At 44.8% G+C, this 24929-nt stretch overlaps 1 protein-coding gene across 4 annotated transcripts in view; it reads right to left on the bottom strand.

Moving 5' to 3' along the window:
• CNTN2 (contactin 2) overlaps positions 1-24929 on the bottom strand; it is a 393010-nt gene that overhangs the window by 147171 nt on the left and 220910 nt on the right. For all 4 annotated transcript variants that reach the window (XM_077481283.1, XM_077481285.1, XM_077481286.1 and 1 more), the window contains 3 exons: positions 15149-15285; positions 10019-10148; positions 4988-5138 (listed from right to left, as the gene is read on the bottom strand). In XM_077481283.1, the coding sequence (XP_077337409.1) occupies positions 4988-5138; positions 10019-10148; positions 15149-15285 (418 nt within the window). The remainder of the gene's footprint in view (positions 1-4987; positions 5139-10018; positions 10149-15148; positions 15286-24929) is intronic.

Here is a 24929-nt window from a genome sequence, read left to right as displayed (position 1 = left end):
GTGACCCCCTACTGAGCAAGCAGAATCTGCAAGATGGAGGCGTCAATGTAAAAGAGACCTAAATACTTTCTTTGGAGTGTATTCATTTTTGCAACATGGTCTTGAATTAATTTTTTTTAGTACATTTTTTTTTACTTTTTTGAATAAACTCAATTTTAGTCATACATTTAGGGCAAAATTTATTCAGCCACATGTCTTTAGTAAAAAAAAATTTCAATAAGCGTATATTTATTGGTTTGCGCAAAAGTTATAGCCTCTACAAGTACATTTTCTGGAATTTACACAGCTTTTAATTTATGACTGCCTATCTCATTTCTTGAGGTGCTAAAATGGCAGGGCAGTACAAACCCCCCCCCAAATGACCCCATTTTGGAAAGTAGACACCCCAAGGAAATTGCTGAGGGGCATGTTGAGCCCACTGAATATTTTTTTTTGTCCCAAGTGATTGAATAATGACACAAAAAAAAAAGTTTACAAAAAGTTGTCACTAAATGATATATTGCTCACACATGCCATAGTTCTATGTGGAATTGCACCCCAAAATATATTCTGCTGCTTCTCCTGAGTATGTAGGACTTTTTGGGAGTATAGCCGCGTATGGCACCCCGAAAATCCAATCACTGCCTTCAGAATTTCTAAGGGTGCAAATTTTTGATTTCACTCCTCACTACCTATCACAGTTTCGAAGGCCATAAAATGCCAAAATAACACAACCCCCCCCCCCCCCAAATGACCCCATTTTGGATAGTAGACACCCCAAGGAAATTGCTGAGGGGCATGTTGAGCCCATTGAATATTTTTTTTGTCCCAAGTGATTGAATAATGACACAAAAAAAAAAAAAAAGTTTACAAAAAGTTGTCACTAAATGATATAATGCTCACACATGCCATAGTTATATGTGGAATTGCAGCCCAAAATATATTCTGCTGCTTCTCCTGAGTACGGGGATACCACATATGTGGGACTTTTTGGGAGTCTAGCTGCGTACGGCACCCCGAAAACCAATCACTGCCTTCAGGGTTTCTAAGGGTGCAAATTTTTGATTTCACTCCTCACTACCTATCACAGTTTCAAAGGCCATAAAATGCCAAAATAACACAAAACACAAAACCCCCCCCTACTTTAGAAAGTAGACACCCCAAGCTATTTACTGAGAGGCATGTTGAGTCCATGAAATATTTTATATTTTGCCACAAGTTGCAGGAATATTACAATTTTTTTTTGCACAAAGTTGTCACTAAATGATATATTGCTCACACATGCTATGGGCATAAGTCAAATTACACCCCAAAATAAATTTTGCTGCTTCTTCCGAGTATGGAGATACCACATGTGGGGGACTTTTTGGGAGCCTAGCCACGTACGGGACCCCAAAAACCAAGCACTGCCTTCCGGATTTAAATATAAAACACTACCAAAAAAAACTGTTAGCGATCGCAGGGATCAGGCCTGACTGCGAACGCTGCGGTTATGTGTTTAGTGTTTTGTAAGTGACAGCGATCGATCGATACTGCAATTGGGTGGGCTGGGCGGAGGGGCAAAACGCAGGTGCTAGCAGGTATCTGGGCTGATCCCGCTAACAATGCGTTTTTTTTGGAACCCTAAACTGCTGGGGACGCTAGTATAGACCTGATCAGATCAGATATTGATCTGTTCAGATTCTATACCACTACGGGAGGTTTATGCTTTGCGCGTGGGTGTTAGCGGTACTGGCACTAGCCTAGCGCTGCCTGGGGCGACTCAGACCCTGAGCCTAAAACCTAATTGATATCACCCGCCGGGTGATCAGGGGGTTAAACCTTTATTGTGTAATAAATGGTGGGTGCCCTGATGCTATAAAAAGCAAACTAACTAACCAGAGTCACCCGTAACACTTATACGGTGATCTCTGGTGAAAGGGTTAACTAGGGGCAATCAGGGGGTTCAAATTTTTATTAGGTAGTATATGGGGGTCCCTGGCGCTATATAAAAACCTGACGGGGAACCTAAATAACTAACTGGCTAACCAGCGTCACCAGTGACACTTATAGGGTGATCGCTGGTGAAAGGGTTAACTAGGGGCAATCAGGGGGTTAAAACCATTATTGGGTAGTATATGGGGGTACCTAGCGCTATAAAAACCTGGCAGTGAACCTAAAAAAATAACTAGCTACCTAGCGACACTAGCGACACTAATGCAGCGATCAGAAAAATGATTGCTTAGTGACACTGGCAAAAGGGGGTGAAAGGGTTAACTAGGGGCAATCAGGGGGTTAAAACCGTTATTGGGTAGTATATCGGGGTACCTAGCGCTATAAAAACCTGGCGGTGAATCTAAAAAAATAACTAGCTACCTAGCGACACTAGCGACACTAATGCAGCGATCAGAAAAATGATCGCTTAGTGACACTGACAAATGGGGGTGAAAGGGTTAACTCCAAGGGCAATCAGGGGGTTAAATCTTTATTGGGGGTGGTAGGGGGCTACCCTGGACCTAATACTAACTGCCCTGACACTTTTTACTTTTACAACTGACACTGAATGCAGTGATCAGTAAATAAATGATCACTGCAATCAGTGACACTGTGACTGGGGGGGGGGGAGGGGGGGCGGGGGGGATCGGGAAGCGATAGTGTGTGGGTGTTAGTGTCAGTGTAGTGTTTGGTGCAGACTTACTGTGTCCTCTCCTCGTAGTCTGGTCAATAAGACCGCCCCGAGGAGAATGACATCACTTCCTCCCTGCCTGTGTATACAATACACAGTGGGAGGAAGCTTCTCATTCGCCAGGAGCGATCGAGAGGGGATGGCCAGAAACCAACGGCCATCTCCTCATCCCGGATCGCTCCTGAAGCGAACCGGACCGCCGCATCCAGCGGGAGGGCGTCCGATCGGACCCCCCAGCCGCTGGAAGGCAAGCACGTACATGTACGTGCTTGTGCCTGTACATGCCATTGTGATGACGTAGTCCCTTGGAAAGTGGATTCTGAAAGGAAAGTAAAGGTTTTCTGACCACTCTATTGGGGTGTACTCATTTATGCTAAGTACTGTATATACCAGAAGACCTATAGATTATAGCTCCGGCTGTATGTTTAGGGTCTTTGTCCTGCTGAAAAGTGAACCTCTGCCCCAGTTTCAAATCTTTTGCAGACTCAAACAGGTTTTCTTCTAAGATTGCCCGTGTTTGGTGCCATCCATCTTTCCATCAACTCTGACCAGCTTCCCTGTCCTTGTTGAAGAAAAGCATCCCCCAGAACATGATGCTGCCACCACCATGTTTCATGGTGGAGATGATGTGTTCAGGGTCATGTGCAGTGTTAGTTTTCTGCCGCACATAGGGGGTTATTGACTAAAGTAAAATCCACTTTGCACTGCAAGTGCACTTAAAATGTGCACATGGAAGTGCAGTCGCTGTAGATCCGAGGGATACATGCAAGGAAAATAAAAACAGCATTTTAGCTTGCACATGATTGGATAATAAAATCAGCAGAGCTTCCACTCATTTCAGATCTACCCCTTAGATTTAGAGCGACTGCACTTCCAAGTGCACTTTCAGTGCAAAGTGGATTTGCCTTTCATAAATAACCCCCATAGTGTTTTTCTTTTAGGCCAAAAATTTACAATTTGGTCTCATCTGACAAGAGCACCATCTTCCATATTTTTGGTGTGTCCCCCACATGGCTTCGTGAAAACTGCAAACAGGACTTCTTATGGCTTTCTTTGAATAATGACTTAATTCTTGCAATTTTTCCATAAAGGCCAGATCTCCAATCTTAGTTGTGGATCTCTGCAGCTCCTCCAGAGTTACCATGGGCTTCTTGGCTGCTTCTCTGATTAATGCTCTCCTTGCCTGGCCTGTCAATTTAGGTGGACAGCCATACTCTTTCCATTTTTGGATGATAGATTGAACAATACTCTGTGAGATGTTCAAAGCTTGGGATATTTTTTTTTATTACCTACCCCCGCTTTAAACTTCTTCACAACTTTATCCCTGACCTTTCTGGTGTGTTCCTTGGCCTTTGTGATGCTGTTTGTTCACTAAGCCTCTAACAAACTCCTGAGGGCTGCACAGAACAGTTGTATTTATACTGAGGTTAAAATTACACACAGGTGGACTCTATTTACTAATTAGGTGACTTCTGATGTCAATTGGTTCCACTAGATTTTAGTTAGGGGTAGTAGAGTAAAGGGGGCTGAATACAAATGCATGCCACGCTTTCACATATTTATGTGTAAAAAAAAAGTTGAAAACCATTTATCATTTTCCGTCCACTTGACATTTATGTGCCATTTTGAATTGGTCTATCACATAAAATACCAATAAAATACATTTACGTTCTTGGTTGTAACATAACAAAATGTGGAAACTTTCAAGGGATATGAATACTTTTTGAAGGCACTGTATAAACACATATCTACATACATACACATATAAACATACACATATACTATACATGCATACAAACATACACACTGCTGACTTAATAAAACTACATTTATCTGTTCAGAGATCCAGCACTGTCTTCACCTGGCCAGGTTCTTTGCTGGTCATGGATCCCCAGCACCGCTATTTCCTTGTGTCTCCGGAGCACTATGGGGAGCTGGCTGTGACTCCCTGCAGCTTCACAGCCAGCTTCTCACTGTGTATGTACGAGTCACGCTAAAGTTTGTGAATAGACCCACTGCCACCTGGGACCAGAAAGTTGCGGGCAGAGAGGCGGGTGAACATCTGCACGGATCACCTAGGCAACCAAGCAGATGTGTTAGTGGGTACCTGCTCCCACAAAAAAACACATCCAAATTGGGAGAGGAGTTGAAGGGATAAAGTGAAACTTTTCTTTTCAAGTCAGACCTGCTGTAAGACAAGACCACTGATAAATACACATGTTCCAGGTCAGTGCCTCAAAAAGTACAGAAGCCATTAGATCAACATGGCAGCCAGAAAATTACATTTTCAGAAACAGACAGTGGCAACCGCCATATTGTTTTGGTACAGGTTTCCTTTCATACCTGCTATTGTTGTGCAGAAGTTCAGTTCCTTTACTCCATAGGATGACTGGAGTGGGAGCAGCACGAGGATTACACTGTATGGATATCTCGCCTCCTCGAGCGGCTGGGATCAAAGGTTTCACTGGTGACAAACGAAAATCAGGGGCCAGAGCTACAATAAAGATAAAGAGATTAGTTAGATTTCTAGGCAATAGGTTAAAAATGAACCACTTAAGCCCCGGACCATTTGGCTGGCCAAGGACCAGAACACTGCGCCACTTTAACTGACAATTGCGCGGTCGTGCGATGTGGCTCCCAAACAAAATTGACGTCCTTTTTTCCCACAAATAGAGCTTTCTTTTGGTGGCATTTGATCACCTCTGCGGTTTTTATTTTTTGCGCTATAAACAAAAAAATAGTGACAATTTTGAAAAAAAAATTTTTTTACTATAATAAATATGCCCCAAAAATATATTAAAACATTTTTTTTCCCTCAGTTTAGGCTGATATGTATTCTACATATTTTTGAATACATATTTTTGCAATAAGCATTTATTGATTGGTTTCCACAAAAGTTATAGCGTTTACAAAATTGGGGATAGTTTTATGGCATTTTTATTAATATTTTTTTTTATTAGTAATGGCGGCGATCAGCGATTTTTATCATGACTGCGACATTATGGCGGACAGATCGGTCACTTGGCGTGATTTTGGGATGGCGATGTAGGGGTTAAGTGTGTTCTAGTTAGTGATTTTAACTGTGGGGGGAGGGGGGGGGCTGTGTGTGACACAACACTGATCACTGTTCCCGACTACAGGAAGCTGTAATCAGTGACAGTGTCACTAGGCAGAATGGGAGGTACGTGTGTATATTATCATTTCCCCGTCCTTCCTCTCTGTGAGACAATCGCGGGTATCCCCGCGGACATCGAGTCCGTGGGATGTGCGATCATGCTCACAAAGCTCCCAGCAGGCACTCGTCTGCCTGCAAGCCGCCTCTTAAGGGGGAACATACAGGTACGTGATTCTGCCTGTACTTGCCCTTGTGCCGCAGTATATCTGCGTGAGGCAGTCGGGAAGTGGTTAAAGGATGTTAAATAAAGCAACAAAACTTTTAGCTTTGAATATTGCAGACATTGATAACAAAAATACATATGAAATAATGAAGGAATGAGATAAACATTTGGGCTTATTTAGACTTACAGTTGGGGGGGGGGGGGGGTTGGGTTAAAAAGGTACAGCCAAGACATGTTTTTTTACTGCACTGTGTGTTTTTTTTTATATGTTTTTATCTATTGTGGTTTTGATTAATTTGTTAGCATTTCTTTGTAAAACTGGATACCCTAATGTGAGTTAAAGTGGTTCTAAAGGCAGAAGGTATTTTTTTTTTTTTAGAAATCTTAATGCATTCTATGCATTAAGATAAAAAAACCTTCTGTGTGCAGCAGCCCCCCTAAGCCCCTGTAACTTACCTGATCCCTATCTCAATCCAGCGATGTTGCACTAGAGCCTCGGTTGTCCGGGACTCTCCCTCCTCATTGGCTGAGACAGCAGCAGGCAATAGTGGCTCCTTCTGCTATCAATCAAAATCAGTGAGCCAATGAGGAGAGAGAGGGGTCGGGCCGAGCCACAGCTCCGTGTCTGAATGGATACACAGAGCAGCGGCTGTCTCAAGTGGCCCCACAGCAAGCTGCTTGCTGTGGGTGAACTTGGCTGGAGGGAGGGGCAAGTCGCGCCAGCGAGAACCTGAGAAGAGGATGACCTGGGCTGCTCTGCACCACTACACAGTTAATTGCAATGTTTAGCTGTGCTTGCCCTGCTGAATTGGTACTCCCTGGTAGGTAAGGGTTAACTCTGCTATCCAGGTCTTTCAGGGCTTTTTAGAGAAGTATTGCCTTCTACTAGAGCAAATACATTAAAAGGGAGGGAACCACCTCCTCTCAGTGGTGCCATAGTAAGACAGCCAGATGTACAGTTCCACATCTCTCTACTTAAGGAACAGAATTCTGCTAAAGATCTGAACCACTTCTTGCGCTTAACCATCCCTGTGGGAACCCAGTCGGGCTGCCAGTGATAAATGACTTATGCCACTGCTAAATGGACTTTGGGACTTAAGGGCTTTCTCACCTTTATAAGACTACCTCATGGGTATTTAGGGGCAGCAGGAGAACAGCTTTAGGGCACTTAACTAAATGTGTTTAGAAATGTTTGTTACTTTTGAACAACTTCAGTAAATAATGTTTATTATTATTCATTTTGGCCTGGTTTGAAGTTACTTGAGAACACATTTAAAGGAGTACAATGCATGTATGGTGTTTCAAAAAGAACAAGGCTTAAAAAGGCATCATGATAAGTTAGAGGAGGTACAATGCCAATGTCTAAAATGCAGAGAAGCTATTCGAAGGAAGCTACAGTATATTGCCATTGATAATGACTACTGTACTAGTGTTGTGTGCATAAACTGCCAGACAGTCAGGAAGCAGTGACTTGGCAAAGGTGACAGAGGCTCTGGTAGTAAAGAAAGTTTTGTGCTTAGGGTCACTTCCCTAGCGACTGGAACCCCAATATTGGGAACAACCTCGTAACAAGGGGCATCTTAGGAACCCATACTAGGAGTCACAGAAGATGGAGTAGGGTTGCCAACTTCTTTTCTTTTGAGCCAAACCCGAACACTTCAGCGGGGCTTGGCATTTGTTTTGTAGCATACACTATGAGATTGTGAAATACCTGGGAAACCTTTGTGTGTCCTAGGGAAGTAGTAATGCAGCACGCACAGTGGTGAATAGTGGGTGTAGCCAATTGCATATAGTGTAAGTGTGTGTAATGCGCAATATAGTGTATAAAGTGCGGGCATGTGTAATGTACAATATAGTGTATATAGTGCAGGTGTGTGTAATGTACAATATAGTGTATATTTAGTGTGTAATGTACATTACAGTATATATAATGCAGGTGTGTGTAATGTACAATATAGTGTATATAGCGCAGGAATGTGTAATGTACAATATAGTGTATATAGTGCAGGTGTGTGTAATGTACAATATAGTGTATATTTAGTGTGTAATGTACATTACAGTATATATAATGCAGGTGTGTGTAATGTACAATATAGTGTATATAGCGCAGGCATGTGTAATGTACAATATAGTGTATATAGTGCAGGCGTGTGTAATGTACAATATAGTGTATATAGTGCAGGCGTGTGTAATGTACAATATAGTGTATATAGTGCAGGCTTGTGCAATTTACAATATAGTGTATATGTCGTGTGTAATGTTTTGTGGGCAGACTCCTAGTGTAATTTTGGTGAGTGGGGGGAAGTCTCCTGGTGTAGTATGGGAGGAATAGGGGAGAGGAGGGGCGCTGACACAGAGGAGGGGAGCCAAAAGAGAGGATGGGGCCGACAGAGAGGAAGGGGGCCGACAGAGAGGAAGGGGACCGACAGAGAGGAAGGGGACCGACAGAGAGGAAGGGGGCCGACAGAGGAGGGGAGAGGAAGGGGGATGACAGAAGAGGGTGGCTGCGATCATACCTTTGGGTTATCGATGTGCGGAGGAGGTCTCGGGCTCCCCGGTCACCTCAATATCTTGTCTCCCCAGCTGAGGTGCAACAGGAAGAGGGCGAGGCTCCATGAGGTGAGGAGCCCTTACACAGACAAGTGTAGGAGGAGCTACACCGACTAAAGACTCCAACGGTCTGTGATATGGAGCAGAGAGGCGCACAGCCGCCACCGGCCACATAGTTAACATAGAGCTACGGGGAGGAGGACAGGACAAACCGGGACACAGACAGGCACTGGATATATGTTGTGCCTGGGTTTCCAGGGGACAGAAATTCGGGCACAAGCTGCCAAACTCATACTGTCCGGGTCAATCCTGTACGGGTGGTAACCCTGAGATGGAGTGAGGCCTCGGAAAAAAAGAGTAAGCATGGGTTATGTACAGGAGTACAGCTTCCTAGTTTGTAAGTGATCATATGAATCAATGCCACTGGGAGTGAGATGAGGGATCACTAGGCTGGTGGAGTCTGGTACAGGCTTAGCAGCACTGGCTCAGAAATGCTGTACAATACAGAGAGACGAGTTATGATGTGTATTAAGGAACTGTTATCCGTAGTGCATAGAGTATAATGATGTCCGTGGTGTACAATGTAAAGAGTACAGACATACAGAAGTTGGGCCACAGATTACAAGGAGTTAATAACGTTCTGTTGGAGAATCATTGCTTTTAAGTTGGAGTTGCCTTAATGCCATGTTTGTGCAAAATGTCTCAGCCCACCTTTGGGAACACTAGGAAGTACTCTCTCCAAATCCCTACATGGGTGCAGTAAGCCCCATCTACAACTGTAGATTTATTGCCCTCTAATCTTTTGCTACCGACTGAAATGAACCCCGTCTGCCTGATGTAGTGAAAATACCAAAGTTTCTCCCCTGCTAAAACCATATAGGACAACTGAGGTTTTTGTATTTTACAAAAACAAAAAAGTCGTGATTTATAGAGTAATTATTTGCAAGAGCATTAATGATTTTCTTATATTATAAAATATTATTATGTTTGTCATTATCATTGCTAATACAGCTATAACATTTATCCAAAGCCCTAATCCCTAGTAGCATACTGATAGGGTTGCCACCTTTTCATCAAGCCAAACCCGAATACGGCACACAGCAATTTTTTATTTTTTTGCCAGTCAAGATGTTGCTGAACACATGGCTGAGACTTAATTGTTTTATTGGAAAAAGACAGGAACACAGAGACTGGAAATGACATCATAGCCATGTAATGCAACTACAACGTAGTACTTTAAATTATAAAAAAAACACTTCCACCCAGTATCAGAACTAGTGATGACAGTGTATTATAGGAGAATGGTTCTTGCACCTATGTCTGTACTGTATAAAAGCATTCTAACATATATATTCCATGAACTAGATATTTATAAAGGCTAGGTAACAGCTGATGGATTTGACTTTTGTGCTGGAAAAATTTGAAATGTGTTTACAACCTTGGAAAACCAATTGGAGCCCAGAAATTGCTGGTCCACATCACTTACCTTGCACAGTTAGCTCTGCACTGCTATAGATGGTGCCATGCTTATTGCCTGCAACACATTGGTACATGCCTGAGTTGTTTAGATGCAGACTAGTGATTTTCAACTGTCCATTGGTAACTTCTGTTCGAGCCTGTTCCAGGTTATCAACAAAGGTGGAATCAGCAGAATTTATTTTTTTAGAATTATGAATGTTCTTTGACAGATATTGCATCAATAATTACATCCAACTACATCAATAGCAGTTCTCCTAGATACAATCATTTTAGGTTGGTACGTGTCAATGTGCAATTCAATTTGAATTAAATAAAATTCTATCTCTTTAATTTGTTTTAATCTGTACACTGTATAGATTTTGTAAAAGCCTACAAGATTGTTCTTTCCACAAAATGTATTTGGAGCAGCTGTGTTTTAGGGGGAAAACTTGAACAGTTACCAAAACGTTTTTCACCAGTTGTTCTGGTGCACATACACACAATCGGATTTTCCGAAGGGAAATGTTGGATGCGATCTTGTTGGCAGTAAGTCCGACTGTGTGTATGCTCCATCGGACATTTGTTGTCGGACTTTCCGCCAACACATGTTGGCTAGCAGATTCTCAAATTTTCCGCAAACAAATGTGTGTATGCAAGACAAGTTGGAGCCAACACTCTTCGAACAAAAATCCATGGTTTTGTTGTCGGAAAATCCAGTCCAGTTAGAAAATGTGTTGAATACTATGTAAAAGTTGTGTAAATCTTGTGTGAAAACATTTATAATTAGCCCCCCTCCATTTTTTGAAGGTCCAATCACTCTCATGCCCATCCTAAATGTTGTAATAAATGGATTTTATATATATATATATATATATATATATATATATATATATATATATATATATATATATATATATATATTTTTTTTTTTTTTTTTCTTTTTTTTTTTTCTTTGTACATAAGTTTTTTCACTTTTCTTCTGCAGCACCTCTGGCTGCGGCTGCCTAGGCAATTATGACACTAGGTGATCTGCAAGGGCTCCTGGGATAGCAGCGTCAGGTATTTCAGGAGTTTTTGCAAATCCCCTAGTGACGAAATATTGCATTATTTTCAAACTGGAAATGGCGTGAACGGGAGGACTGGGATGTCATGATTGATAGGTTGCTATAGCAATGGGGGGGGCTTCCACTGATGCCACCATTATTATGGCAACCTGTCGGAAAAAGAGAGAGCTGCTCAGTGCATAGGCGAAGGAGCGAGATCGGGAGGTGCATGCTGGGTAGCCAGCTGGACAGAATCCCAGAAATCAAGAGAAGAGGGCTTCAGATGCCCACAGATGACATGGAACCTGCTTACTTCCGAGATCTGGTTAGTCTTCAATCCAAAGACATGCAGGTAGGCTAATTGGCTTCTGTCTAAAATTGGACCTAGTATATGAATGGGGACCTTGGATTGTGGGCTCTTTGAGGGTAGGGACCGATGTGAGTGTGCAATGTACAGGGACAATTGTAGACACTCAGGTTGAACTGGATGGACTGGTGTCTTTATTCAACCTTACTAACTATGAAACTATGAACTATGAAATTTTAACACAAACTACAGGGACTACACATAGGACATGTTCTAAATGTTTCTAGATATTTTTAAACAAGTATGGAGGAGCATTTATAAAAAAAAAAGTATTTGGGGGGACTTGGGGGACTGGAACTCTGCTTTAAGGCTTCGGGGACAGCCATGGAAAACTGTAAAGTTGAATTAATCTGTATAATAAAGACCATACAAAGCATTTTTGAAAATATAACAACCTGCAAGAGGTTTACTTTTTATGATCTTATCACATCTATGTGTTTACTACAGAAAGATGCATGACCGGAAAAAAAAAATATTATTTATTGTGCATTCTATTCAAATGACTGTGGTACAGTGCAGTAAATTTTTTAAAATACTGCACATTATATAGCACATTTCTAATTACGTACTTAGTCTGGATATAAAAAGGCACAAGTCCATATAGTTCAACCCACAGAGAAAACCTCTATATACACAATCCTATACCCACAGTTGATCCAGGGGAAGGCAAAAAAAAAAAAGTTCCTTCCTGATCTGCCAAGAGGTATTTGGATATTCCCCGTTAGAAATTATAAATACTAGTCGGACAGAATCTGCTTATTCCACATTTTTACAGTTCACAAGTGTTCATAAATGGGCAAACTTTTGCTAGCAAGTTTAAAACTATAATATGGTAGGTCATGTGTTATTTAAGCTGTGCACAGATGGGCAAATGTTAATTGCAGATGTAGCAATACCATTCACTCATTAACTAATCAAAGATCCAAAAGCTAAATTGATAAAACTGAAAATTGTATCATACTTACCGTAATGTTGCTTTCCTGATGCCTATCCATGGTAGCATACCTTTGATAGAGCTCCACCTTGACTCCTCCCTCAGGACTAGTGAATAACAAATTAAAAGCATAGCCCACCCCCCTACATTCTCCGTAATATAGAATACCAAGGGTGGGAGCATATGCTGCCATGGATAGGCAGCAGGAAAGGAAAATTACAGTAAGTATGATACAATTTTCTGTTTTCCTGGTGCCTCCATGGCAAAATACCTGTGATAAATAACCAGCTCACACAGATGGGTTTAATGCTTTAATGAAAAAAATGTAATCAGACAGACATAGCAGCATGGACCGCTCTTCTCTCAAACTCTACTGTTGTAAGCGCCCCGGAGTCAATACAATAGTGTTTAAGAAACGTGCGCCGAGAAGACCAAGTGGCAGCCCTGCATACTGTTTCTAAAGAAACATTCGTCCTCGCTTTCCAAGATGTCAAAACCACTCTCGTTGAATGAACATTCACTTGAGATGGATTAACTTGATAACCCAGGATGCCAAGGTTCTGGTGAAAGCTTCCCTTCTTCTATTTCTGCCCCATGGGATGATAAATAAACTTTCCGAGTTCCTGAATCTTGTGGTAGCTTCCAAGTAGGCCCTGAGAACTCTGGATATATCTAGCTCATGGCAGGAGTTTGATTCTGAGTCAGAGAAAACTGGTAACGCCCAGGGTTCCAATAGATGTGCCATTGTGGTGAATTTTCAGAGAGGGTGAAGCTCTACCCTGTCTGGCAAAAAGGAAATATGTTCCTCTACCACACCCAGGGAGGAGTTTCAAAATTCTCCTGCCGTATGTGATAGCCAGAAGAAAAGTTGTTTTTAGGCTTAGATCCCAAATTGAGATATTTTCTACAGGTGCGAATGGATGAGTGGATAAGACTTCTAGTATTAGAGGAAGATCCCATTTCAGAAAAAAATGCCTGGTTGGAGGACGCATCTTCAATACCCCTCTGAGGAATGTGACCACTAGAGGAACTTCTGCGTACTTTGTGTTAGTTGCTGCGGAAATCTCCAACACTTGTACCTAAAGGGAGCTCTGGCTAAGCCCCAGATGGGCTTCGTTCAGACCAGTCTGAACGAAGCCCAAAATATTGGCAGTGGAAGGAGAGACTGGATCAAACCCCCATCCTGTGGCATAAGGTAAGAACTTGTCCCAAATCCTTGCATATATTGCGTTTGTTGTTGGCTTTATGGCCTTAAGCAGGGTGGATATGACTTCTTGGGAGCAGCCTAACAACTCAAACCTCTTCCTTTCAACCTCCATATTCGAAGATCCAGTGTTTGTGGGTCTGGATGAACCTGGCGGACGCTGCCAAAGGAAGAGGTATGGACGTATTGTTACACCAGTTTCAGAGCTATGAGGAAAAAAAGGAGACTGTTGGGGGAGGGCTATGCCTTTAATTTATCCTAGTCACTGGTCCTGAGGGAGAAGTTGAGGCGGAGCTCTAGCACAAGTATGTTGCCATGGATAGGCACCAGGAAAATAACATTACGCAACATGTTCAACATTACTCAAAACTGAATATGCCAAGAACACTTACATTGTGTACTATGCTTCAAATAAGGCTAATAAAGTATATCTCAAACCATTTTTTTTTTAATAGAGTGTGGAAGGGTTAGGGCCACTATTTAGATTATTCCCTCTATTTTTACTAGTGACCATTGCCACCAAAAAATTAATTGGGGAAGTGGGAAAGGGAAATCCAAGGTTTAGAGCTACCTACAGAACAAAATGTAAGGGGAAATCTTCCAAAGCAGACAACTGTTTTGGGGACAACTGTTTAAAAGTTGAATTCCACTCACTTTTGGAGATTTCCTCTAACTTCCTGTTGTGTCCCTGGAGCAGAAAATGGAGAGAAATTTCCCAAATGATATGTAGACTGCAAAAAATAAACTGGCAGGGGTTTTCAAGTAGAAAAAGAAGGCAAAGTAGGCAACAGTATTTTTATCATTTTGGATCTAACAAGGAAGGGTTATAACCCCTGTCAGTTTTTTGCCTTCTGTTTCAAACTGGGGAGATTTACCTTCACTTCCTGCCCTTTATCCAAAACAGGAAGTAAAAGTAAATGCCTGCAAATCAAGGGAGTCCCTTGGGGCCCCCCAGGTCACCAGAACTAGTGTCCTCATTTCTGGGGAAAACCCAAAACATGGGATTTTCTTTTAATTTAACTTTTAATGATAATGGTATATGGGACAAAGTGGGCACAGAAATCAATAGGCGTTTTAACCCCTCCCCACCCTATACAAAACCCCTCAAAAAATGTTTGCCTTTTGTTATAGTTTTAAGTGATTCTAAAGGTTTGCAGTTTGAAAAAAAAAAAATACAAAAAATAAGCATGTTATACTTACCTGCACTGTGCAAAGGTTTTGCACAGAGCAACCCCGATCCTCTTTTTGTTGGGTCCCCCCACCAATGGTCCAGGTTCCTTCCCCTTGCCGAGTACCCCTAATAGCAACCCTCTTGCTTTAGGGGCACTCAAGCAGGCCCACCCCCTGCTCTCTACTCATTGGCTCACTGGCTTTGATTGACAGCAGCAGTAGCCACTGGCTCCCACTGCTGTGGGAGTAAATATAAGTAGGGCGGGGGCTGAGGGGGGAGCTGCACCCAAGTTTTGTACCTTAATGTATAGAACCACTTTAAGCCTTCCCTACTCTAAAACAAAAAAAAAAATAGTTGTACAACAGAAGGAAATAAATATACTGTTGTGAATGTACGTAAATAATAACAGTTGCGAATGTATGTAAATAAACGTTCTCACCTGTGAGACCAGGGGTTTACCATTACGCAGCCAGCGAATTGTGGGGCGCGGCTTTCCAGAAGCTGCACAATTCCAGAGGAGATCAGACCCAATTTTTGCCTCGGTATCAGAAATAATCTGAAGCCATTCTGGTTGAGCTGTAAAGAGATAGTGGTGCTAAAAATCTTGGATTAGGACAAAAGGCAGATATACATGAAGCAAGAATTTTAGAGAAACTTGGGATTAGGGATGAGCCGAACACCCCCCGGTTCGGTTCGCACCAGAACTTGCGAACGACCCCCGCGTTCGGTACGAACGTTAGAACCCCATTGAAGTCTATGGGACTCGAACGTTCGAATTGGAAAGTGCTAATTTTAACGGCTAATATGCAAGATAGTGTCCTAAAAAGGGTTTGGCGACCTGCCTCCTGCCTCAGGGGACATGGGTCACTGCAAAAAAAAGTTTTAAAAACTACCGTTTTGGTGGGAGCACTGATTTTAATGACGATTAAAGTGAAAAAAAAAAAAGTGAAATATTCCTTTAAATATGGTGCCTGGTGGGTGTCTGTAGTATGCCTGTGAAGTGCCACGTGTTTCCCGTGTTTAGAACAGTCCCTGCACAAAATGACATTAAGCGGAAATAACACCATTTAAAACTGCTTGCGGTTTTAATGTTATATCTGGTTCCTGCAATATGGTTGAAAATCATTCAGAAAAATTGCATGGGTAGCCCTCCCTGCCCATTACCAGCCCCTTTAGGTCTTGTACGCATATTAAGGGGAACCCCGTACCCATATTAAAAAAAGGAAATGCGTGTGGCCCCCAGGCCCTATATACTCAGAACAGCAGTATACAGGCGGTGCAAACAAGACAGGGACTGTGTAGGTTTGTTGTGTTAAGTTGAATCTGTTTGTAATTTTCAACTGGTACATTTTTAAAGTGTAGCTCCAGTCAAAAAAACTATTTTTAAGCTTTTTGGAAAACATAGGGAAGGGTTATCACCCCTGTATAATTTGTTTTGTCGTCCATCTTTTTTCATCTCACTTGCTGTTGTCTCCTTCCGTTTGCAAGTAGGAGATGTTTGTAAATTGGATGTTTGAAAGTAGGGGCCTGCCCTATATGCTCTGCAGAAATGGCGGAACAAGGTGTTGGTTTTGCCACAACATTGTAAGCCCTCAAAGTGACTCTTGGTGGGCGCTGGAGCGCCCTGCTGTGAACGATTATATCAAGAATTGTAATTACATGCCATTGTTGAACAGAGGTGGAAAAATTGACCTTTGGTGGTTGTGGTGCTGGTGCCACAACACTATAAGTCCTCACCGTTACTCTGGGTGGGCACAGGAAGGGGCCCTCCTGTGAAATATTATATCAAGAATTGTAATTACATGTCCCTGTTAAACAGGGGCAGAAAAATTGGGCCTTAGGCACTGGTGCCATCACACTGCAACCTCTGCCATACACTCTAGTTTTTTTGCAGGAATTAGCCCTGCTGCAAAGCATTGCATCAAAAATTGTACTTAAACGCCCCTGTTAAACAGGGGCAGAAAAATTGGGCCTTAGGCACTGGTGCCATCACACTGCAACCTCTGCCATACACTCTAGTTTTTTTGCAGGAATTAGCCCTGCTGCAAAGCATTGCATCAAAAATTGTACTTAAACGCCCCTGTTAAACAGGGGCAGAAAAATTGGGCTGCTGGCATCACCCAGAACCAAAAATGTTCTTCCAACATATCAGCGGAGGAGGAAGAGGATAGACAATCAACATAACAGGACAGTCACTCAGCATCAGCATAGGCAGTCTTGAAGGGATGTGGTATTTAAAAAAAAATTATTCGGTTACATCAGCTTCAGGTGCTTGGTAGCTGTGGGTGATCCAAGACTGATTCATCTTGATGAAGGTCAGTCGATCAACTGATTCGGTGGACAGGCGCACCCTGTGATCGGTAACGAAGCCACCAGCAGCACTGAAGGTGCGTTCCGAAAGAACGCTGGATGCAGGACAGGCCAGTAGCTCAATTGCATACTGTGCAAGCTCTGGCCAGTGATCCATCCTCAAGACCCAGTAAGCCAGAGGATTTTCAGTGGGAAAGGTGTCCAAGTCTGACCTTGCCCCTAGGTATTCCTGCACCATGTAAATTAGACGCTGGCGATGGGTGCTTGAACCAATCACACCCTGGGGCTGCGGACTAAAAAATTGTCTGAAAACATCAGTCAGACGGCCACCTTCTCCACCGCTCCTTCTGACTGATGCCTCAGCAACACGTTGTCCAGGACCAGGAGTTTGTGACCTCCCAGTCTCTGGGAACGCGTTGCACAGAGCTTTCTGCAAGGCCTCCCGGAGATGTCTCATCCTCTGCTCCCTCTGCGATGGCAAGATAAGGTCGGCAACCTTACCCTTGTACCGTGGATCAAGGAGAGTGGCCAGCCAGTAATGGTCCCTCTCCTTGATCCGAAGAATACGAGGATCCTTCCGCAGGTTTTGCAGGATCAGGGAGGCCATGCAGCGTAGGTTAGCTGAGGCATTCGGTCCGGAGTCCTCTGGGTCACTAAGGACAACATGATCCGCAGCTACCTCCTCCCAGCCACGTACAAGTCCACGTGTTTCTTGGGACTGTAAATCATCCCTATAAGACTGCTGCTGCTGATGCTGAGTGCCAGCCTGCACCTCCATGCTGACACAATCATCCTCCTCCTCCTCTTCCTCCTCCTCACCCTCTTCCTGTGTGATGGGTGGCACAGCAGGAACACTGTCTGGATAAAGGGGGCCTTGAGAGGCAAGGAAGTCCTCCTCTTCCTGCCTCTGTTCTGCCTCAAGTGCCCTGTCCATTATTCCACGCAGCGTATGCTCCAAGAGGTGGACAAGAGGTATAGTGTCACTGATGCATGCACTGTCACTGCTCACCATCCTTGTGGCCTCCTCAAACGGTGACAGGACAGTGCATGCATCCCTGATCATGCCCCACTGGCGTGGTGAGAAAAAACCAAGCTCTCCTGACCCTGTCCTGGTGCCGTAGTCGCACAGGTACTCATTGATGGCCCTCTGCTGCGTGTGCAGCCGCTGCAGCATGGCCAATGTTGAGTTCCATCTGGTGGGCATGTCACATATAAGGCGGTTCTTGGGCAGGTTCAACTCCTTTTGGAGCTCAGCCAGCCGAGCACAGGCATTAAATGATCGGCGGAAATGCACACAGACTCTCCTGGCCTGTTTCAGGACATCCTGTAAGCCGGGGTACCTGCCCAAGAACCGCTGCACCACCAGGTTAAGGACGTGAGCTACACAGGGCACATGGGTCAGTTGTCCCTGTCGGAGGGCGGAGAGGAGGTTGGTGCCATTGTCGCAAACCACCATTCCTGGCTTAAGCTGGCGTGGCGTCAACCACCTCTCGGCCTGCCCCTGCAGAGCTGACAAAACATCCGCCCCAGTGTGGCTCCTGTCCCCCAAACAAACCAGCGCAAGCACGGCATGGCATCGTTTTGCCTGCATACTTGCGTAGCCCCTGCAACGCCTACGGAGCACCGCTGGTTCTGAGGACAGAGCACTGGAAGAGGCCATGGAGGAAGAAGAAGAGGAGGGGGTGGAGGAGAGAGGTGTGTCACAACCAATAGTAGCATTTTGGAGGCGTGGTGGCGGAACAACCTCCAATACTACTGCACCTTGTCCTGCATCCTTCCCAGCAGCCAGAAGAGTGACCCAATGGGCCGTGAAAGACAGGTAACGTCCCTGTCCATGCCTGCTGGACCATGAGTCAGCAGTAATATGCACCTTACCACTGACCGCCCTGTCCAGCGAGGCAAGGACATTGCCTTCCACATGCCGGTATAGAGCCGGAATTGCCTTCCGTGAGAAAAAGTGGCGTTTGGGGACCTGCCACTGAGGAACCGCACATTGTACAAACTCACGGAAGGGGGCCGAGTCTACCAACTGAAAAGGCAGCAGTTGAAGTGCTAGCAATTTAGCCAAGCTAGCATTCAACCGCTGGGCATGTGGATGGCTGGGAGTAAATTTCTTCCGCCGGTCCAGCAGCTGGGGCAGGGACATTTGTCTGCTATAATCAGACGTGGATGTACCACTAGCAGAGTTCCCGGAAGCACTTGGCTGTGACACACCTAATTCTACACCTTCATTCCTCTCAGAGCAGGTTTCAGAGAGGACTGAAGGTCTAGTGGGGTTGGAGATGCCAGCTGATGAGGAGCAAGGAGAGGTCCGCTTTGTTCTTTGGTGTGGGTCTTTGAGGTATGCTTGCCAACGAGCTGCATGGCAGGTCAACATATGTCTGGTCAAGCATGTGGTGCCCAAGCGGCTGATGTTTTGGCCACGTGAGATACGCTTGAGACATATGTTGCAAATAGCAGCGGTGCGATCTGATGCACTCGTCTCAAAAAAGGCCCACACCAAAGAACTTTTAGAATAACGCGCAGAGGAAGCGCTCTGCGCAGAGGAAGCGCTCTGCGCAGGCGGAGCTCTGCGGTGTGATTCAGTCGGTGTGCTGCCCCTAAGCTGGCCCCCGGAGGGCATCCTGCCTCGTTGGACATGTGCCTCCTCCTCCTCCTCCTCCCTCCTTCCAGGCACCCACGTGGAGTCAGTGCCCTCATCATCCCCTCCCTCTTCATCGCTGTAGCAAACCTGGCAGTATGCTGCAGCTTGTGGAACATGACTGCCAGATTGCTGTCCTTCTTGAGCATCCCCTCTCTCTGTGCTCACGCTACTGCCTTCCTCTAGCTGAGTGTCATGATCAGAGCCCACCAAACACTGGGCATCCTCCTGGAGCATGTACCCAACACTGTGCTCAAAGATTTCAGGAGACTCCTCAGGAGGATGTGGTGGGTCTAGGGAAGGAGTCACCGATGATGACATTGAGAGGAGGGACGACGATGTGTTGGCAGCTGCTTTTCTACTACCCTGAGACTGGGTGAGAGAGGATGAGGAGGATGAAGAGGGCTTGGTCATCCACTCTACCAAGTCGTTGGCATGTTGCGGTTCAACATGTCCAGCTGCAGAAAAGAAGGACAAGCATGTCCCATGGCCACGTGCTGATGACAATGCACCGCGTCCACGACCAGCACTGTTGTCTCTAGACACAGAGCCTGCTTGCCCTCTTTTATCGGCTCGCGCCTGTCTGCCTCTCCTTGCTGGCCTTCCAGACATGGTAATGACCTGAAGGGAGTTGGGTAAAACAGTAGTTGGGTAGTTTATATTGTGCTGGAGGCACACAACACCCACTAACTCCTGCAGATGCCTTTTTTATAGAACAGCAGAGTTAAAGGGGTATATACAGATGTATACTGTGCTGTGCTGGAAGCACACACAACTTCCAATAACTCCAGCAGATGTCAATCGGGCCCAAATAGAGAACAGCTATGTAGGTGGATAATAGCGGTATGTACTGGGTACAGAGCAGGCACACAGCACGCACTATCTCCTGAGTGACACTACTGACTGCAAGCTCTATTGTTAAAGATGGACCACTAGCTATATAGGTGAGGTGAATATCACGGTGTATACTGCGGTCAGGGCACGCAGATAATAACCAGAAAACAGCAGAGTTATGCTGGAGGCACACACAACTTCCAATAACTCCAGCAAATGACAATCGGGCTCAAATAGAGAACAGCTATGTAGGTGTATATAGTGGTATGTACTGGGTACAGAGCACGCAGACAGCACGCACTAACACTACTGACTGCAAGCTCTATTATTAAAGCTAGATCACTAGCTATATAGGTGAGGTGAATATAGTGGTGTATACTGCGGTCAGGGCACAGACAGTAACCACTACACAAGAGCAAAATAGTAAATCAGCCAAAAACGATTGGTGTGTAACTGTGTTGAAGGTACACAGAACACCCACTGCTTCAGATGCTAACAAACACTACACGAGGCCGCCTGAAAGGCGGCTTTATATAGTGTGGGGCGTGCACTACACAGTCTGAGCTATGATTGGCCACAGGCAGGATGCCTGTGGCCAACCATTGCTTTCCTCGCTACTGGCGCTGCGATTGGCCAAGCATGTGGGGTCACAGTGCATGCTTGGCCAATCGTGAGACAGCAATGCATTGCGCCATCGCAGTGCATTGTGGGCCACACAAATTTTGCCGCGAACGGCCCAAACGTTCGGAATTCGGCGAACGCACGAACGACCGATGTTCGAGTCGAACATGCGTTCGACTCGAACACGAAGCTCATCCCTACTTGGGATTATAAAATCAGTAATGGCAGCTGGAGAAATTTACAGTATCTCACAAAAGTTAGTACAGCCCTCACGTTTTGTAAATATTTTATTATATCTTTTTATGTGACAACACTGAAGAAATTATACTTTGCTACAATGTAAAATAGTGAGTGTACAAACTTGTACAAGATACCTCACATGCATGATGAATCACTGTTTACATATGCTTGCAGGACTGATGATTTAAAATTATATATTTTTTTACACTTTTTAATTTTTCAACTTTAATTGCTATCACAAGGAATGAATAACATACCTTGTGGTAGCATGAGCCATAATATCATCTTTATGGAGAAATATGGGGTCACAGCTTGTAAACAACAAATTTAAACCCGAAAGTCAGCTAGCAAAACTGAAAGTCCTGGGCTCAATAGTAAAATGGGAGAGCCAGGGAAGGTGGGATGGGAAGGGATACTTCCTAAGGGGGGGGGGGGGGTTAAATCTTTTTTCTCCAGACTTAAAGAATGCCCCCTTGTCCTCTGTAATGACCTGAAAGTGAATAACTCAACACCAAATTCACTACAAGGACCACTTATGTATTTACATGATCATCATAATTCCCCTTAATTGGCTCTTCTGAAAAGAGAATAAATTCAGTTTAGCTAATCAGTTTCCCCAGTTCTCTAATATCCCTTTCATGAACTGGTGCCCAAAATTAACCACTAGGGATCCGCGCTATAGCCAAATGACGGCTACAGCGCAGACCTCCTTTGCCGGGACTGCGTCTATTGACGTCGTCCCGTGCACGAGCGGCCTGCGCGCCCCCTGAGGGGCGCGCGCGGTGCGCTCTGTGATCAGCGAGTCTATGAGACTCGCTTGATCACGGATCAGAGCAAGGGGTCGATCCCGACCCCTTACCACCTGATCAGCTGTCAGCCAATGACAGCTGATCATGTGATACAACGGAGCCGGTAATCGGCTATTTTTCCTCCTCGCTCCGACAGCGCGAGGAGAAAAAAAAAGAGCCGATCACCGGCGGCCGTGATCGGGACATCAGTCCCGATCACGGCCAGCTTACCAGTGCCCACCTGCCCCTTGCCAGTGCCACCTCAGAAAAAAAAAAGTGCCCCCATCAGTGCCCCCCATCAGTGCCCATAGTGCCACCCATCAGTGCCCACAATCTGCCTCAACAACGGTGCTGCACCCCAGTGCCACATATCCGTGCCCATCAGTATCATCTACCAGTGCCCATCAGTGCCGCCCATCAGTGCCCAGCAGTGACACCTATCAGAGCCATCTATCAGTGCCCATCAGTCCCATCTCTCAGTGGTACCTATCGGTGCCCCTTAGTGCCACCCATCCGTGCCCATCTTTTCCCATCAGTGCCGCCTTATGTGTGCCCATCAGTACTGCCTTACCTGTGCCTATCGGTGCCACCTTATCTGTGCCTATTAGTGCGGCCTTAACTATGCCTATCAATGCCCACCAGTGCAGCCTATCAGTGCAGCTTATCAGTGCCCACCAGTGCCTCCTCATCAGCGCACTTCAATGAAGGAGAAAAATGACCTGTTTGCAAAATTTTATAACAAACTATTAAACATTTTTTTTTTGCATCTTTTTTTGTTTGTTTAGCAAAAAATAAAACTCCCAGCTGTAATTAAATACCACCAAAAGAAAGCTCTATTTGTGGGAAAAAAATGATAAAAATTTCGTTTGGGTACGGTTTTCTTTGACCGCGCAATTGTCATTCAAAGTGCATCAGCGCTGAAAGCTGAAAATTGGTCTGGGCAGGAGGGGGGTTTAAGTGCCCAGTAAGCAAGTGGTTAAACAGCGTGTTCCAGATGAGTATTTACTAATGATTTCTACAGGGGCAAAATAATGTCTCTCTGGAGTTTATACCTCTTTTAATCCAAGCCAAGCTAGCTTTAAAAGCTGCAGCTTGGCATTGCATGCTATTATTGAACTTATGCTCTACCAGAACACCCAGATCTTTCTTGACCATAGACTCCCACAGCTGTTCTCCTAGAATGTATGATGCATGCATGTTTTTATCCACCAAGTGCCTAATTTTACATTAATCAACATTAAACCTAATTTGCCAGATAGTTGACCAATTAAATAGTGCATTGAGGCTGGCTTGTAAATTAGAGATAACACGTCAAGGATGTAATTCCACTACATAGCTACATAGCATCTGCAAACATGGAAATTATACCTTTAATTCCAAACTATGCGATTTTAAAAAGTAAGGGTCCCAACAGTAAACCTTGGGTTTCACCACAAACAACATCACCCCATTCAGAGTACGAATCATTGGTCACTATTCTCTGAATACAGTCTTTTTACCTGTTTCCTATGTATTTAAAAACTGAATTTTCTAAGCCTGTAGACTTTAACTTACACATTATCCGTGTGTGAGGAATATGGATGAGCTTCGTGTTCGAGTCGAACATACGTTCGACTCGAACATCGGCCGTTCGTCCGCTTGGCGAATACCGAACGTTATGGGCCGTCAAATTCGTGTGGGGCTCACGGCCCACAATGCACTGCGCCATCGCAGTGCATTTCTGGCTCATTATTGGCCAAGCATGCACTGTGACCCCGCATGCTTGGCCAATCATAGCACCAGCAGCGAGGAGAGCCACGATTGGCCACTATATTTCTCTTTTTTAATAGAGCTTGCAGTCAGTTGTAGGAGATTGTGCGTGCTGTCTGCGTGCCCTGACCGCAGTATACACCGTCATATCCACCTATATAGCTAACTATATTGCTCTTTTTTAATAGAGCTTGCAGTCAGTTGTAGGAGATTGTGCGTGCTGTCTGCGTGCCCTGACTGCAGTACATCCACCTACATAGCTCTTCTCTAATTGAGCCATCTGCAGGAGTTAGTGGGTGTTGTGTGTGCCTCCAGCACAATATACACTACCCAATTGCTGGTTTTCCCATCTCCCTTCAGGCCATTACCATGTCTGGAAGGCCAACAAGGAGAGGCAGACAGGCGCAAGCCCATAAAAGAGGGCAAGCAGGCTCTGTGTCTAGAGACAACAGTGCTGGTCGTGGACGCGGTGCATCATCATCATCATCAGCACGTGGCCATGGGACACATTTGTTCTTCTTTTCGGCAGCTGGACATGTTGAGCTGCAACATGCCGAAGACTTGGTAGAGTGGATGACCAAGCCCTCTTCATCCTCCTCATCCTCTCTCACCCAGGCTCAGGGTACTAACAAAGCAGCTGCCAAAGCATCGTCTTCCCTCCTCTCAATGTCATCATCAGTGACTCCTTCCCTAGACCCACCACGTCCTCCTGAGGAGTCTCCTAAACTCTTTGAGCACAGTGTTGGGTACATGCTCCAGGAGGATGCCCAGTGTTTTGTAGGCTCTGATGATGATACTCAGCTAGAGGAAGGCAGTAGTGTGAGCGCAGAGAGAGGGGATGCTCAAGAAGGACAGCAATCTGGCAGTCATGTTCCACAAGCTGCAGCATACTGCCAGGTTTGCTCCAGCGATAAGGAGGGAGGGGAAGATGAGGGCACTGACTCCACGTGGGTGCCTGGTAGGAGAGAGGAGGAGGAGGCACATGTCCAACGAGGCAGGATGCCCTCCGGGGGCCAGCTTAGGGGCAGCACACCAAC

Source organism: Lithobates pipiens, unplaced genomic scaffold, assembly GCF_037356315.1.
Source record: "Lithobates pipiens isolate NorthernLeopardFrog02 unplaced genomic scaffold, aLitPip1_a1.2 Scaffold_16, whole genome shotgun sequence".
Classification (NCBI taxonomy): Eukaryota; Metazoa; Chordata; class Amphibia; order Anura; family Ranidae; genus Lithobates; species Lithobates pipiens.
This window is presented reverse-complemented; position numbering and strand designations above follow the sequence as displayed.